Source organism: Eleutherodactylus coqui, chromosome 7 (assembly GCF_035609145.1).
Source record: "Eleutherodactylus coqui strain aEleCoq1 chromosome 7, aEleCoq1.hap1, whole genome shotgun sequence".
Classification (NCBI taxonomy): Eukaryota; Metazoa; Chordata; class Amphibia; order Anura; family Eleutherodactylidae; genus Eleutherodactylus; species Eleutherodactylus coqui.
In genome coordinates, this window is record NC_089843.1 from 127975021 (window position 1) to 127989990 (window position 14970).

The 14970-nt window shown below is 42.1% G+C and overlaps 1 protein-coding gene across 2 annotated transcripts in view; it reads right to left on the bottom strand.

Moving 5' to 3' along the window:
• ARHGAP10 (Rho GTPase activating protein 10) overlaps nucleotides 1-14970 on the bottom strand; it is a 227108-nt gene that overhangs the window by 106551 nt on the left and 105587 nt on the right. For both annotated transcript variants that reach the window (XM_066573663.1, XM_066573664.1), the window contains exons 15-17: nucleotides 14485-14572; nucleotides 9078-9136; nucleotides 464-569 (exon numbers count right to left, since the gene is read on the bottom strand). In XM_066573663.1, the coding sequence (XP_066429760.1) occupies nucleotides 464-569; nucleotides 9078-9136; nucleotides 14485-14572 (253 nt within the window). The remainder of the gene's footprint in view (nucleotides 1-463; nucleotides 570-9077; nucleotides 9137-14484; nucleotides 14573-14970) is intronic.

Sequence of the window (14970 nt, forward strand, 5' to 3'; positions counted from 1 at the left end):
TTTCACACTAAGTAAACGTGTCACTTATCTGCGGGATAGGTGACACATGTATGATCGCCAGGGGTACGAATGCTAAGACTCCCAGGAGTCACAAGAAGTGCAATCTCGTAGTCATGCAGGCACACCACTGCTCCACCGGCTGTCTATGGAGGTGGCCAAGCATGGCATCAGTCCCATAGAAGTGAAACGAATGATGGTCAAGCGTGCCAGGAACTAAATTAGGAGTGACTTTAGTACTCACTTTCTGTTCTGTAAAGGTCAGGACAGTGAAAAATACTGGTTTGGCAAGGCTGTAATAGATCACAGGTAAAGTCTTGAAATACATGACTGTGGGCTGACTTTGATAGATAAGGTTATTAACACGCTTTGTCATTGACCCTAGGAAGCACTTTACATTGTATACATAGTTTGATTAACACACTAAAAATGCAAAAGCGCTAATGGAAAATTAGACCATGCTTACTTTGCCAAGTGTTTAATGAGGAGATGCAACATTTCTTTATTTTTCTCTGGAAGTTTGTAAACTAAAAAATGAACGGCATTCACTCGGGACTCCGGACTTCCACTTTCTGTGGGGGGAAAAAAGTAACGATAAGAATATAATTACTGATCATGCTACCAAGTACAAACTGTGCACCTATTTATTGTTCTTCTATGCATTTGACATAGTCACACGATTTCAGTTTTCTTTAACTATCACAATTAGAGATGAGCGAGTATACTCGCTAAGGCACATTACTCGCAGGTGAGTTGCGTCGGGGTGCGGGGGGAGAGGGAGAGAGAGAGATCTCCCCTCCGTTCCTCCCCCGCCGCTCCCAGGCCCCCGAATCTTTAGAGATGGGGGGGGGGAGATACTCAAAAAAGCATCATTCATTCTGCAAAAACGCAGTGCTTGGGTGTGGGAAATGCACTTCCGTTCTTGTGCAGGGGGCCTCAGTGTAAAGTGCTGAAAGACAATAATGCTAACCACTGAGCGCCACCGAAGATGCTTGCCAATTATTTGGCTGAAATGTGCAAGAATTTCAAAAGCCATTCTTCAGCCCTATGGTAGTTGCATCCAAGTATACACTCAAGGAGACCTAGAAACTCCGCTGAATGGATGAATGGGCATGTAAATTACTTTTATCTGTGCCTCCACCCAGGAGAGAGCCTTGCCATCAAGAAGTTTGTGGTTTTGCGATTTTTATGCGATGCGATTTTAACATTAGAAAGTCTCATTGAAAAAAATGCAGTGAGATCGCAGTGTTAAAAAACAAACGCTAGCGGGTAAAAGCCTAAACCTGTTGCCCTCACATAATAAGGCCTCATGTCCACTAGCAAAATTGAATTGCAGATTCTGCGGGTGAAATTCTGCCCATAGGAAATCATTGGCCATCTGCAGGTCAATTAAATTTAAAGGAGATGTCCCGCGCCGAAACGGGTTTTTTTTTTTTTTAAACCCCCCCCCCGTTCGGCGCGAGACAACCCCGATGCAGGGGTTAAAAAAACCACCCGCACAGCGCTTACCTGAATCCCGGCGGTCCGGCGTCTTCATACTCACCTGCTGAAGATGGCCGCCGGGATCCTCTGTCTTCGTGGACCGCAGCTCTTCTGTGCGGTCCACTGCCGATTCCAGCCTCCTGATTGGCTGGAATCGGCACGTGACGGGGCGGAGCTACACGGAGCCGCTCTCTGGCACGAGCGGCTCCATAGAAGACTGCTGAAGACCCGGACTGCGCAAGCGCGGCTAATTTGGCCATCGGAGGCCAAAAATTAGTCGGCACCATGGAGACGAGGACGCTAGCAACGGAGCAGGTAAGTAAAAAACTTTTTATAACTTCTGTATGGCTCATAATTAATGCACAATGTACATTACAAAGTGCATTAATATGGCCATACAGAAGTGTATAGACCCACTTGCTGCCTCGGGACAACCCCTTTAATTTTGCACCCGCGGATGGCATTTTAATTGATTTGCGTTTTTCACGCGTGGAAAAAAACGCGCATGCTCCATTTTAGTGCGGATTCCACGCAGATCGGCCACTTTGCTTTCACATTGCTATCAATAGGTGCAGATATCCACATGAAAAAAAAAACACCATTTAAAGCAAATCCGTGCGGAATCTGCAGCAGAAATCTGCGCTGATTGTACTTTTCTAGTGGACATGAGGCCTTAACATGTGACATTTGTACATTGTTGTAGAGACACCAGGTGCAAGTACTTTTTGTTAACTATAACAGCAGATACGTAGAAGGAACTCTACTCTAGTGCAAATATGGAGGATATGGATTTTTTGTAGTTTTGGGAAAGTTCCATTCTTCGTGATGCCGGTATACTATAGCATGGGTATTGGCTTTCTGGGTGGTTTGTCCATTTTAAGAAGGATATGATCTTTGATTTCTTTCTGGTTCTTTCTTCATGCTATGATTTTCTTTTAAGGTAAAGAGAAAAACGCCTGTTTAGGAATTTGGGAACCTGATACGTTCAGTGCCATTTTTTCCACTTTATTGACAAGGACATAATTATTATATTAAGTGATCATTCGTCAACCTGCCAGGTTAAATATACAGATTGTAGATTTGAGAGGTTAAAAATGGTATTATATATATATATATATATATATATATATATATATATAAAAGAGTTGGTGATACTGTTTTTGACTACTGTTGTGCTCCCCCTTTTTCTGGTTTAAGCACAATGCCATTTCATCTTTGAGTTGATCATATCTGACCACTTGGTGGCCAGGAATGCATTGCTTAGCAACTACATCCTTGTGATTAGTTTGATAGATACTTGTATAGTGGGAGTAGCAGGCCATGGAGGTGAAGATGGGATTTTCAAAATGGCAATTACAGATGTAGCAAAACTGATGCATCATGATAATTGGATTACCAGCACTGTAGTTAAAGGAGTGTCCCTTTAACTGGGGTCTGACTGCCTGGGTCCCAAGTTTCCAGCCCTAAGATCTGGCAGCAGAAATTGTATATACGCACCTCTGTTCCTTTTACTGTAGTGGACATAGTTGAGCGCTTGAATTTAGCTCGCTCCAGTGCCCTCACTGAAGTGAATGGGGGGAAGACGTGCATGCATTGCCTCGACCACCAGAATTGAGGGACATGCCGTGCCTAAAATCTTGGGATCGGTGGGGGCCCAGTGGCATACCCATCAACCAACAAGTTATCCCCTATCCTGTGGAAGGGTATAACTTGCCGTGATGGAATTACCCCTTTACATTATGATAACACATTAAAAGTTAACGTTTGCTACATTTGTATATTTGCAATATATGCATCATACTAATGCAGGCGCAGGAAGGGTGTTAAAGCATGCATCCTATACTGCTACATATTTCATGAATAAGCATGCAACTATGTAGGTTTATCCAATTAGAACTATCAGCAACCAAAAAGACGTGAAAGCCTGCAACTGGATATGGTTACTAAATACAAACATGAAAGGGATTGTTATAGGTAAATCTAAATTGATCGTTATAGATTAACTAGCCCTGCACAACATAGCCTTCAACAAACCATCTTCACTTTGTTTGTTTTTTTATGGCTGCAGAATAAGAAAGGCTAGGAGATAAATCAAATGGTGTTTCTGACATAAAACTCATTATTCTGTTCACGTCACCTTTCTTTCTCGTTCTGCTGAAATCTATCCAGGTCAATAAGCAACATAATTTGATTACTAAAATGCTTAAGGTACTAGAAAAATATGTAAAATGTGTTAAAACTATATTTATTGCATAGACAAACTTTGAAACACCTATAAAAGCGCAGAGTCGAGTGTTTTCAAGTCACAAAATTATGTTACAATTTCTACAAAAAGCAGGGCCAGAAATACACTCTGTCCAAAAAAAACAAACAAGCATCTAGAAGGAGTTATCGTTTTTGCTGTAAACTCGTCATGCAGTTACATCTCAGGCAGATATACAAAATGATTAGAGTTGTGGGGTGATTAGATGAACGGTCGTGCCAACTGAGGCCCTAAAAGTGGTTCCACCTTTGGCCTATAAAAGGCTCTCCAAGGCTACTTGTGTGTAGTGGCCTCTTCTTCCACTTGTGTCGAGCTTTCAGATTACTAGACGCCTCTACAAACACAATCAAAGAAATGTTGCCCAATTTACAGTTTGAGAGGGGGCACATTATTGGAGTGCGAGTAGTTGGATGGTCGTTTTGACAAATTGCCCATCATCTGGCCTGTTATGACCAGACCATTAGGAGGTGTTGGAACCAGTGGATGTGTGAGCGCACACACGGCGACTGAACTCAGGATGCAGTCGACAGACCGCGAGTAGAGAGGATCGCCTGACAAACATGAGTAGCTCCAACTGTTTTTTTGTCTATCCGGAGACAGATAGCACCATCATTACAGGCCTACTGTTTCTGTCAGAACTAGGCCCTTTGCTAGACAACATTTGGTCTCACGGCGCCCATTACATATACTGCTGTTTTACACCCACCGTCATATAAGTTTAAAGAGGTGTTGTGAACAATGAAACTGGATGCTACGGAGTGGAACCAGGTTGTCTTCAGCAACGAATCCAGGATTAGATTGGGCACTGACGATGCCAGTGTTCGTGTCTGGAGGCCATGGGGTGAGTGCCTCAATCGTGTGTTTGCAGCGGAGTGGTACACTGCCCCCACTGCTGGTGCGCCGGTCTGGGGGGCACCGCATAAGACATTCGGTCCCCCTAGTAGTGGTATGACGGACAATGACAGCTCAGCGATATGTTCAGGATGTCCTGCAGCCACATGTGTTCCTCTCATGGCGGCTTCCAAGAGGCATTTTCCAGCAGGATAATGCTCGGCCGCACACAACAAGGGTGTCACAGGAATGTGTCCACAACATTGCCACACTTCACTGGCCTGCCTAATCACTAGATTTATCACCAACAGAACATGTATGGGACCATCTACGACAATAAGTCACCTTGTGTGAAAGCTGTAATAAGTTGTCCCAATATACTGTGCATGCATTTTATATATATATATATATATATATATATATATATATATATATATATATATATATATATATATATTATATATATTCACACACATACATATACACACATATTACAGATATACACACTATATTATATACACACATATACACGCACATACACACAGTATACTGGAATGACGTATTAGGGCATTTGTTGTTATTATATTAAATGTACTATGTGTATGTATTGCTCTTAACATATGCAGTATATATCCCTATAAAGTTAACATTAAGACCTTAATTGATATAGTATAGTTACTGTTATTCTCGGGAACAGATCCTTTCTTGATGCCAAGGCTCTCTGCTGGGTGGAGGCACAGATAAAAGTAATTTACATGCCCATTCATCCATTCAGCGAAGGTTCTAGGTCTCCTCGAGTGTATACTTGGATGCAACTATCATAGGGCTGAAGAATGACTTTTGAAAGTCTTGCACACTTCAGCCAATTATTGGCAAGCATCTTCGGTGGCAGTAAACATCTAGTCTAGAGGCAAATATACAAACCTGAACTAAATCCTAATTACCATGCGAAATGGACATACACTACAATGCATGGCCTTCAACTAGTGGCTGGTGCAGAAAAGACCACTAACCCACACACTGACTCAGTGGTTAGCATTATTTCCTTTCAGCACCTGGGCTCTGCATTGCAATCTAACCTAGGAGAACATCCACATGGAGTTTGTAATGTTCTCCCCATATTTGTATGGGTTTCCTCTGTGTGCTCCAACTTCCGGACATATTCCATACATACTGATATTTTCTATGAAATTGGCCCTTATGTGCATTTTAGACTGGGAACTTAGACATGTGATCCTTTATAAGTGTTGGGACTAATGTGAAACAGGCCACAGAATACTTATTAGAATATGAATAGACCAGATTGATTGAGGAAGCTTTAACTTGGGACTGAAACGTCACAGTTTCTGTGGACGGCTTAATAAAATCTTCTGACGCATATCCATGAGTGCCGGATTCGGTTATTCTGTGCTATAAGGAGTTGGGTTCTATCTAAGCACCAACAAAGCAGTGTTGTGTTCTATATGATATGTGGGATGAAGTGGGTGATGGGAGTTTCCGCACAGTGATGTGAAAAATGTTGGTGCTCTGTGAGCAGCAGGAAATAAGAATACAATGATATAGCCAACTCTTCTACTTACTAACTCCTAGGGGCAGTTAGCTTTAGCATGCTGGATGGCAGCGCCAGCTGGTTTCAGTGTTGGTCAACCACATATTTGAAAATATCATTAAGATAAAAAAAAAAAAAATCTCAGAACTCCTGTAGTACAAATGAGACGATCACAAACTATACTAGATCATCATACATTTTTCAGAAGTGTCAACCCAACATAAGGGAAAATAGGAGCTGATTAAAGAAAGGAAAACTGCAATACCAGACACAACCCTTCAACAATGTGGCACTATTTCTGAGGGAAAAAAGCAAACCCTATTTTTTTAATCCTGGGTTTAACCCTTTCCAATCCAATTTGTATCCTGGTTTTCCTAGGGGGCTTACTCTTTTTCTGCCATTATACAACGCTGCTATCTGCTGACTAAAGCCAGTACTCCATGAGGTGACACATTGAATAGGCTCAGACAGCAGAGAGGCTGGCAATATACAGTAAGAGAACCCCGACGGATGTCTTCCAACATCGGAGCTGTACAGCCTTAAATCATAATGTCTTTAAACATCAGTGGATTGGAAAGGGTTAATGTTGTTAAAGGGATGTTTCAGAACTTTGAACTGAAAGGAAATGTAAAGGATAGGAATCAACATCATAATGTCACAATTCATTTGAATTCTGTTCAGAACTTTGTACATTTATGTCTGTAGGGTTGGCAATTCCGAATGTCTGGATATATTTTTTGGCTTTTCAATGGTAACAGTTAAAGGGATGAGGAGAAAGAAATACAGGGGGCGGGGTGGAATAGTAAAAAGTTTCTAAAATGACAGGTTGTAGCCCCCCTATAAAACTATGTAAGAAGGCTGAAAGGAAGAAAGAAGGGACTATATCCGGCAATTATTTTAATATATAAATGTAAGCAGATATTGGAAGTAGATAGATTTACTGAAAGTCAACAAGTATCGCAATTGTATTTAGTGCATAGAGTTTATCGTACTCCATTAAAGTTGTTAAACATGGGTACTGGATTAAACACAGACTGCCTGAAATGTTATAGAGATGGTGCAGATTTAATGCATATGGTCTGGGATTGGGTAAAATTGTGTGCATTTTGGAATGGGGTATCAGAGCTAATTTAAAATATATATATCTTGTCATTATTGTATGCTAGGTATTGTTGATGGGCATTCAGAGAGTATTGTATAAGGTGCGGAAGGTACCCATTGAATGCAGCCTGCCCCTGACAGTAGGAGAGTTTAATTGCAAAAATAAGAGAGGTTGTATCTTAAGGAAGGGTGACATACCAAAAAAGAGGCTGAGGAAGTTTGAGGAAATTTGGGGTAGATGGTCTGATATATGTGTAATGTATAGTTTATATTGAATGCTGGTTCCAGTGAGGCATCGTAAAAAGCTAATGGGATTTGAAGGGGGTGAGAGGTAGAGGAGTTTTTTTTCGTTTTTTTTTTTTTGGGGGGGGGGGGGGGTGTTGGGGGAGATTGTAATTTGCTCAAATATAGTTATGATTGATTATATTGTTTGGGTGGGGAAATGACATGTTCTATGTATATTATGCTTATGCATGTATAAATATGTAGAAATTAAGGGGCAATTGTATTTAGAGCTAGGACTTAAATAAAAATAATGGAATTTAAGAGAACCCAAAGGTGCCAGAGATGGTGCTTGGAGTGTTTTTCTTAGACTGTAAATGAGTGAAAGCAAGTGTTATGGACGGCTGAATCACTGTACACCATCTTCCGACTGGATGGCCGCACTTGGGTGTGACTGTTGCCTGGACAGCGATTTCCATGTGACTGAATAATCCCATCAGTGAAGTTTGGAGTAGGTTCTGTTAAGGTGTGGAGGTGTTTTTGCTGGGAAGCAACTATATTCACTGTACCCTCAATGCCAATGGGTATAGAGACAATCTGGACAAGGTGGCATTATCTATGCTGTGGCAATATTTTGGTACAGTTCAGTGTCTCTACCAACATGACCGAGCACCATGTCATACAGTATGCAGTCTTAAGGCTTGGTTTGAGGAGCAGAACGTCTGCAAACTTCATTTGCAGGCCGAAGTCCAGATCTCAATTCCATCTAGCAACTTTGGGGGAAACTAGAACACCGTATCTGTGCACGCCAAACACGCCCATCATACTCTGCATCACTATCTCCATGAGGGATGGAGGTAAATCTCTGTGCACAACTATCGGAATTTGGTGAAAGGCATGCTTAGGAGGGTTATTGTAGTCATTAAGGCCCAAGGCGGCCCAACACCCTATTGAAAAATGTGAATAGAATTTCATAACCTCCTATGTGTGTCGCAACATATGCGTTTTGCTAACATAGTGCATATTCACATTACACACACACACACACACACATATTGTAGAAGTGCAATACACAGAATGCCCTGTAGGGGGCTTTAGACTGGCATTCTGTTACCAGAAGCAAGAATAAACTCCTGTGGAAGTGGCAGGAAGCAACGTAAAAGTATCAGGGAAAGTTGGCTAAAAGCCAGAATGAAAGGTTGCAGCCGCAGCCATCAAGCACTTGGAGCCTGAAGTCCGTGTGGACCAGCCTGGCTCCAACACAAAGGTCTAATAGAGGAGGACGCCCCCTAGACGGCCCGGGTGGGGAATAGTGACAGAGACCCTGTGGGTTGTGAACCCTGAGATCATGTATGTACCAGAACCATTTGCTGTGATATGTGGAATTAAGCTGTGGAAGCCAGAATTGCAAGTGATTTGAGTCTCCCAAGCCTTTGTGCATGTGGTTCCAACCATTCTGAACAAAAAGATGGGGACCCTATAGGTAAGTACCCCCCAGGTTGCCCATAATAAATTATTTATAGGTATATAATATACATTTCTATCAAAACCTATTTAACATGAGCTTTATCTGCTTTTTCATATGGCTCACTGATAAGGAGCAAACAGAAAATAAAGAAAGTGAATATTTACTGGCAGGATTGATGAACTGTTCATGCAGCTCATATGTCATCAGTGGTTCTGGCAGGCTCCTGAAATACAAGGACAGCTCAAAGTTAAAACAAACCCTGTCAAGCTATTTTAATATATACTGGTTATGCAACATTTTTAAGTACTAATGCAGCACAATTAATACATTTATTACTGCAGGTACTAATTCACCTTAAATGTCGGGCAACTCGAAAAAGTTACATAAACCACCGATTACAGAACTGTAATGTTGCTTTACCAGAACTCTCAACATTAGATTTAATGAAGTAGTTTTCATAAGAACCAGTAAGTCAGCTTTATACTATCTTCCCAGCCCATATTTACGCGTGTTTAGGAAAGTGATTTCAAAGTCAAGCAACATTTTAAAATCGGGCACTGGCTGTGCTGTTCTTTTACTGCAGCATTTCTCAACCCTTGCAAGCAAAGTTTGACCTAGTGATAAGAAGTTCCAACTAGATACCCCCACGGAAGCAATCCCTTTGAAATATTAGTAAACCAAGGCTATGCTCAAACTGCCGTTGGCAGTTCCTTCAGGTTTGACTTGAGGAATAGAGGCCCATTTAGACCGAATGATTCTCGCTTAAAAAATCGCTCAAAAGCAGTCTTTTGAGCGATAAACATTGCGTCTAAATGCACGGACATCGTGCAGTTTTCGTGCATGAGTCATTCATCATTCAATTCTAATTTTCTTGAATTAAGTGATGAACTCTTATTAGCGGTTCAGGCTGTTATCAGTCAGCAGCGCTGATAAGATTCTTAAGAGTCCCGTTGGTAGTTCACAGCAGGACGCGAGCTGTAATAGTGGAGAACAATACAGCTGTTTGCTTATGCAGAACAGCTGTATTGTTCGCCAGGCGATAGCATGCATAGCTCTTTAGTAGCTACTCAGCTACTATAGACTATGCAAAGATGATCCACTCAAAATGGTCACTTAAACTGTTGTTTGGGAAACTTTTCAGCGATCATCTGTCAGTTTAAATGGGGTCAGAAACGCTATCTTTTCTCCTTAGGGAGAGCAACTATACTATAAAGTAAGTGAGGAGACTCAAATGACCATGCATGCTCCTCTGGGTAATATGCAAATAAGGGAGATGGAATAAATCCTCCACAGTGCCACCTATTGAAAGACAGCATTCCTTCAAGTCAAAGTCAGACTTTTTATACAAGCCTTGTTACAATGACCGGGAATTAAAAGCAAAGCCAGACTCCATGTACATACAGCTATCTTTTCTTCTTAGTTTATAGTATAGTTGCTCTCCCTAAGGAGAAAAGATAGCGTTTCTGACCCCTGTCCCAGGCCTCTCACTAAAAAAACCAGACTCCTACTGTACACTGATGAAGGGCAAAAACCCTGAAACAGCTATATGTACATGGAGTCTGGATTTGCTTTGAATTCCCGGTCATTGTAACAAGGCTTGTATAAAAAGTCTGACTTTGGCTTGAAGGAATGCTGTCTTTCAATAGGTGGCACTGTGGAGGATTTATTCCATCTCCTTTATTTGCATATTACCCAGAGGAGCGTGCATGGCCATGTGAGTCTCCTCACTTAGTTTATAGTATAGTTGCTCTCCCTAAGTGAGGAGACTCAAATGGCCATGCACACTCCTCTGGGTAATATGCAAATAAGGGAGATGGAATAAATTCTCTACAGTGCCACCGATTAAAAGACAGCATTCCTATAAGTCAAAGTCAGACTTTTTATACAAGCCTTGTTACCATCTTCCCTTATTTTTAAATGGGGTCTAACGCAGTATGACAGATACCACAAGCGAAACCAATAGACCCCATTATAAGGTCTGTTGGGGGCAATATTAAAAGTCTGCTGTGTAATGGTCGTATCGTGGTTTCTGTTAAGGAATGTATACAAAAAGCGAAGTATGCCCAACCATTTATCTGTGACACACCCAACCAGCAGCATTTGAATCATAAATGGTGCATATGAACCACTTAAGCAGACCCCAAAAAGGAAATAGATGCTGACCGCCACTTGTCTACAGAGCTAAGTTCAGACTTTCCTGCTTTTAAAGTCCAGACCAGACCCTAGTTGTATGTACAGACCACCTCAAAATTAAAATTCAAAATTCCACTTCCTCAAAAGACAGACCCCAGAAGTCCCTCTTTGTATTTACAGATCCCTTGATCTATACATATTTCCTAAATATTACATATGAACTTTCATGTAACCTTAAGGCCTCATGTCCACGGGGAAAATCAGATCCGCTGCAGATTCTACATGGAGAATCTGCAGCGGGTCCCTCCTGCCCCGCGGACATGAGCGCTGAAAATAGAAATTTAAAAGCATTTACCTATCCGTAGCGGGCGGCGAAGGTCAGCTGTTCCTCATGGCCGGATCTTCATTTTCGGCCGGCGGATGAATTCCTGACGCCGGCGGCACGTCGACGTGCCGCGCGCATGCGCCGGGCACATCCGCCGAGCCGAAGCAAGGGAGATGCGGCCGTGAGGAAGAGCAGAGCTTCGCGGCCCGCTGCGGGTGAGTAAATGCTTTTAATTCCTATTTTAGGTCTCCCGCGGATCCGGACGGCTTCCATAGGCTTCAATAGAAGCCCGCGGGAGCCGTCCCCGCGGGAGACCCGCATGAAAATGGAGCATGGTCCAGATTTTTTCATGCTCCATTTTTTTTTAAATGCCTTTTATTGACGATCCGCGGGTATTTATCTACCCGCGGGTGGTCAATGCATCCCTATGGGGTGCGGATCCGCGCGCGGGAGATCCGCTGCGGATTTTAAATCACATTTTGCCCGTGGACATGAGCCCTAGCTCCTGTCCACGGGCAAAATGTGATTTAAAATCCGCAGCGGATCTCCCGCGCGCGGATCCGCACCCCATAGGGATGCATTGACCACCCGCGGGTAGATAAATACCCGCGGATCGTCAATAAAAGGCATTTAAAAAAAAATGGAGCATGAAAAAATCTGGACCATGCTCCATTTTCATGCGGGTCTCCCGCGGGGACGGCTCCCGCGGGCTTCTATTGAAGCCTATGGAAGCCGTCCGGATCCGCGGGAGACCTAAAATAGGAATTAAAAGCATTTACTCACCCGCAGCGGGCCGCGAAGCTCTGCTCTTCCTCACGGCCGCATCTCCCTTGCTTCGGCTCGGCGGATGTGCCCGGCGCATGCGCGCGGCACGTCGACGACGTGCCGGCGACGTGCCGCCGGCGTCAGGAATTCATCCGCCGGCCGAAAATGAAGATCCGGCCGTGAGGAACAGCTGACCTTCGCCGCCCGCTACGGATAGGTAAATGCTTTTAAATTTCTATTTTCAGCGCTCATGTCCGCGGGGCAGGAGGGACCCGCTGCAGATTCTACATGTAGAATCTGCAGCGGATCTGATTTTCCCCGTGGACATGAGGCCTAAAGGAACCCGGCCCTGTCCACACAGTATGTATAAGCCAAGTTACGGTGCAGTTAGGGGAGGCGGCAGGGACTCGAGGGAAGGTATTTTTTATACTTGTGTGCTCTCTAGTACCTGCGGTGCCCACTGCTGAAGTTTGCACACAGTACCTAAAATTTGACTCTTTTCACAGTGCAGTGCACATGCTCTTCCATAGACTTGTATGAGAGTGCGCAATAATGGTCCTCTGAAAAAAGCTGGATTTTCAGTGCCGTGTGTGATCTTCAGTGGAGGGTACCGGAGGAATCAGGGGGCAGGCGAGTATAAAACATACCTCACCTGGCTCAGTCACGTCTCCCAACAGCACCATAACTTAGTTTATGGTGTTGTGACAGTGTGATAAGTTCCCTTTAAGTACACTTTGCAAAATTGACTACACCGGTGGGGTCTAATAGGCGAACGGTCAACGTACTGACAGGCATAATAGACATAATAGTAATCAAATTATCACATCTTCAAGTCCCCTTGTAGGACTTAAAAAAACACGAGTGAAAAAAAGTAAAAAAAAAAAAAAAGAGCCAAGTTAAAAAAAATATATCCAAGTTTTTCCCTTTATGAAACACTTTGTTTCAGAAATTTTCTTTGCTGCATATCTTCTGGCGAATTTTGCCCTATTTAATAGCCAAATCTGCGTGTGGATTTCCTCATGCAGTTTCCACATCACGAAGTGACGTGCCACTTTCTTCCCGCACGCAGATTGCAGATCCATGTGCACAGAAGAAAAGAAAAAGCGGTGCCATATAGAATCAAAATGAATGAGACACTTAGCAGGCACGGATTTGTTGTGTATTCCACAGCATAAATCCGCTGTGTGAACATACCCTAATTGGTCTTCGAACATGGTGATGTTTAATGCAAATTATTTATATAAAATGTTTTTATTCGGTTTTATTTTGCCCCGAAACCAGAAGGTTGCTTTAAATTTAGACATTAAAAGAAAGCAGTTTTTTTCCCCATTCACCCCCCCAAAAAAAAATTTTTTGTAAAAGTTGCATAAATACATTTAAAGAAAAAAATTTAAAACCTATGGCTCTTGGAATGTGACGACAAAGACTAAAAAAAAAATGCTAAATTGTTAAGATCCAAAATAGGCCAGTCACTAAGGGGTTACATGGCTACTGCACTTTGAACAAACATGTGGTTATGCGATAGCCGATGATTTAGCTAGAAAAAAATGCAAATCCCCATTCACCTAAAAAGATGTTTTTGTGCTGAAAAAAAATCAAGGTGAAGTGCTGCCCACTAGCAGTGCAAGCCTTCAAACTTGTTGTCACCTTACCTTGTTGCTAGAGACAGACTTCATGTGACAAACTGCAGAGACCCTAATAAAGACTACAGGAAGTGGGTCTTTGTTTGCTACTGTCTCAAACTTTCCATAAAAGTCTATAGAGAGGAGAGGAGAAGGAGGAGGGGGACACAGGTAAAGGGAGAGGGAGACCTGCACAAATGTGCCGCTGCATTTACAGCTACTGAAATGACATCCACACTGCCTAGAACTGAAGTAAAATGTATTCCATGACACTTACTTCTGAACGTGTGTTCTAGAAAGATATAGAAGATACCCTGCTCTTCTATTTGTGCTGTGTATGGGAGACATAACAACATATAGTCTCCATCCACCAGCTCAAGGAAGACTAGGAATTAGAAAAGAAGCCTGCAGAGGGGAAACCTAGTGAAAATGCAGGATACAAGCCATATAAAGACCAGCAATAGTGTTAGACCTGATGTACACACATATGGCAGCTTATTCTGAAAAGCGACTTTATAATGTGGATACGCTTTAATAAGCAACACATTGGCAAGTACATCAGATGTTAATGGTCAATTGATGAAGACGCTACAGACATAACTATAACTAATATTTATATTGCCTGTGTCCACAAAAGGCACACGATTATCTTCAAGGACTGTTTTATTACAGCATTTGTATTTACTCACACATGGAAACACCTAAAAATGTAATTAACACACTAACCTCAAATATTGCTTTAAAGCACTGGTGATTGTCTTGACTTCCCATTCTCCCGTAGTGCTCAACTCAACATCACATCCAGTCTTCACATCTCAAGGAAGAAAACGATAACGAGATTCATTAATTTACCTACAAAACCACTACTGAGTAAATACTAAGAATTATCCAATCTCTCACTGGCTTACAAAGTGGCAGAGGCCAACTGTGGAGTAAGTTCAGTTTTAATCAATTATTTCAATTTATTTGCATTACTATAATGATTTAAGATTTTTATTTTTTTATTAAAAAAAACAAAAAAACACATTCAGTAGATAGAGCAGACAACCCATGTTTGATAACACAAATGCATATAAACTACGGTGCATTTTACCAGTCACAATTAATTTATATTAACTTTATTAAAACCTTCAGTCCCAAGTACTTATTAAATATGCAATATTTAATATATACAATAAATAAGCAATGAGAAACTGTAAAACGCTGCACCCA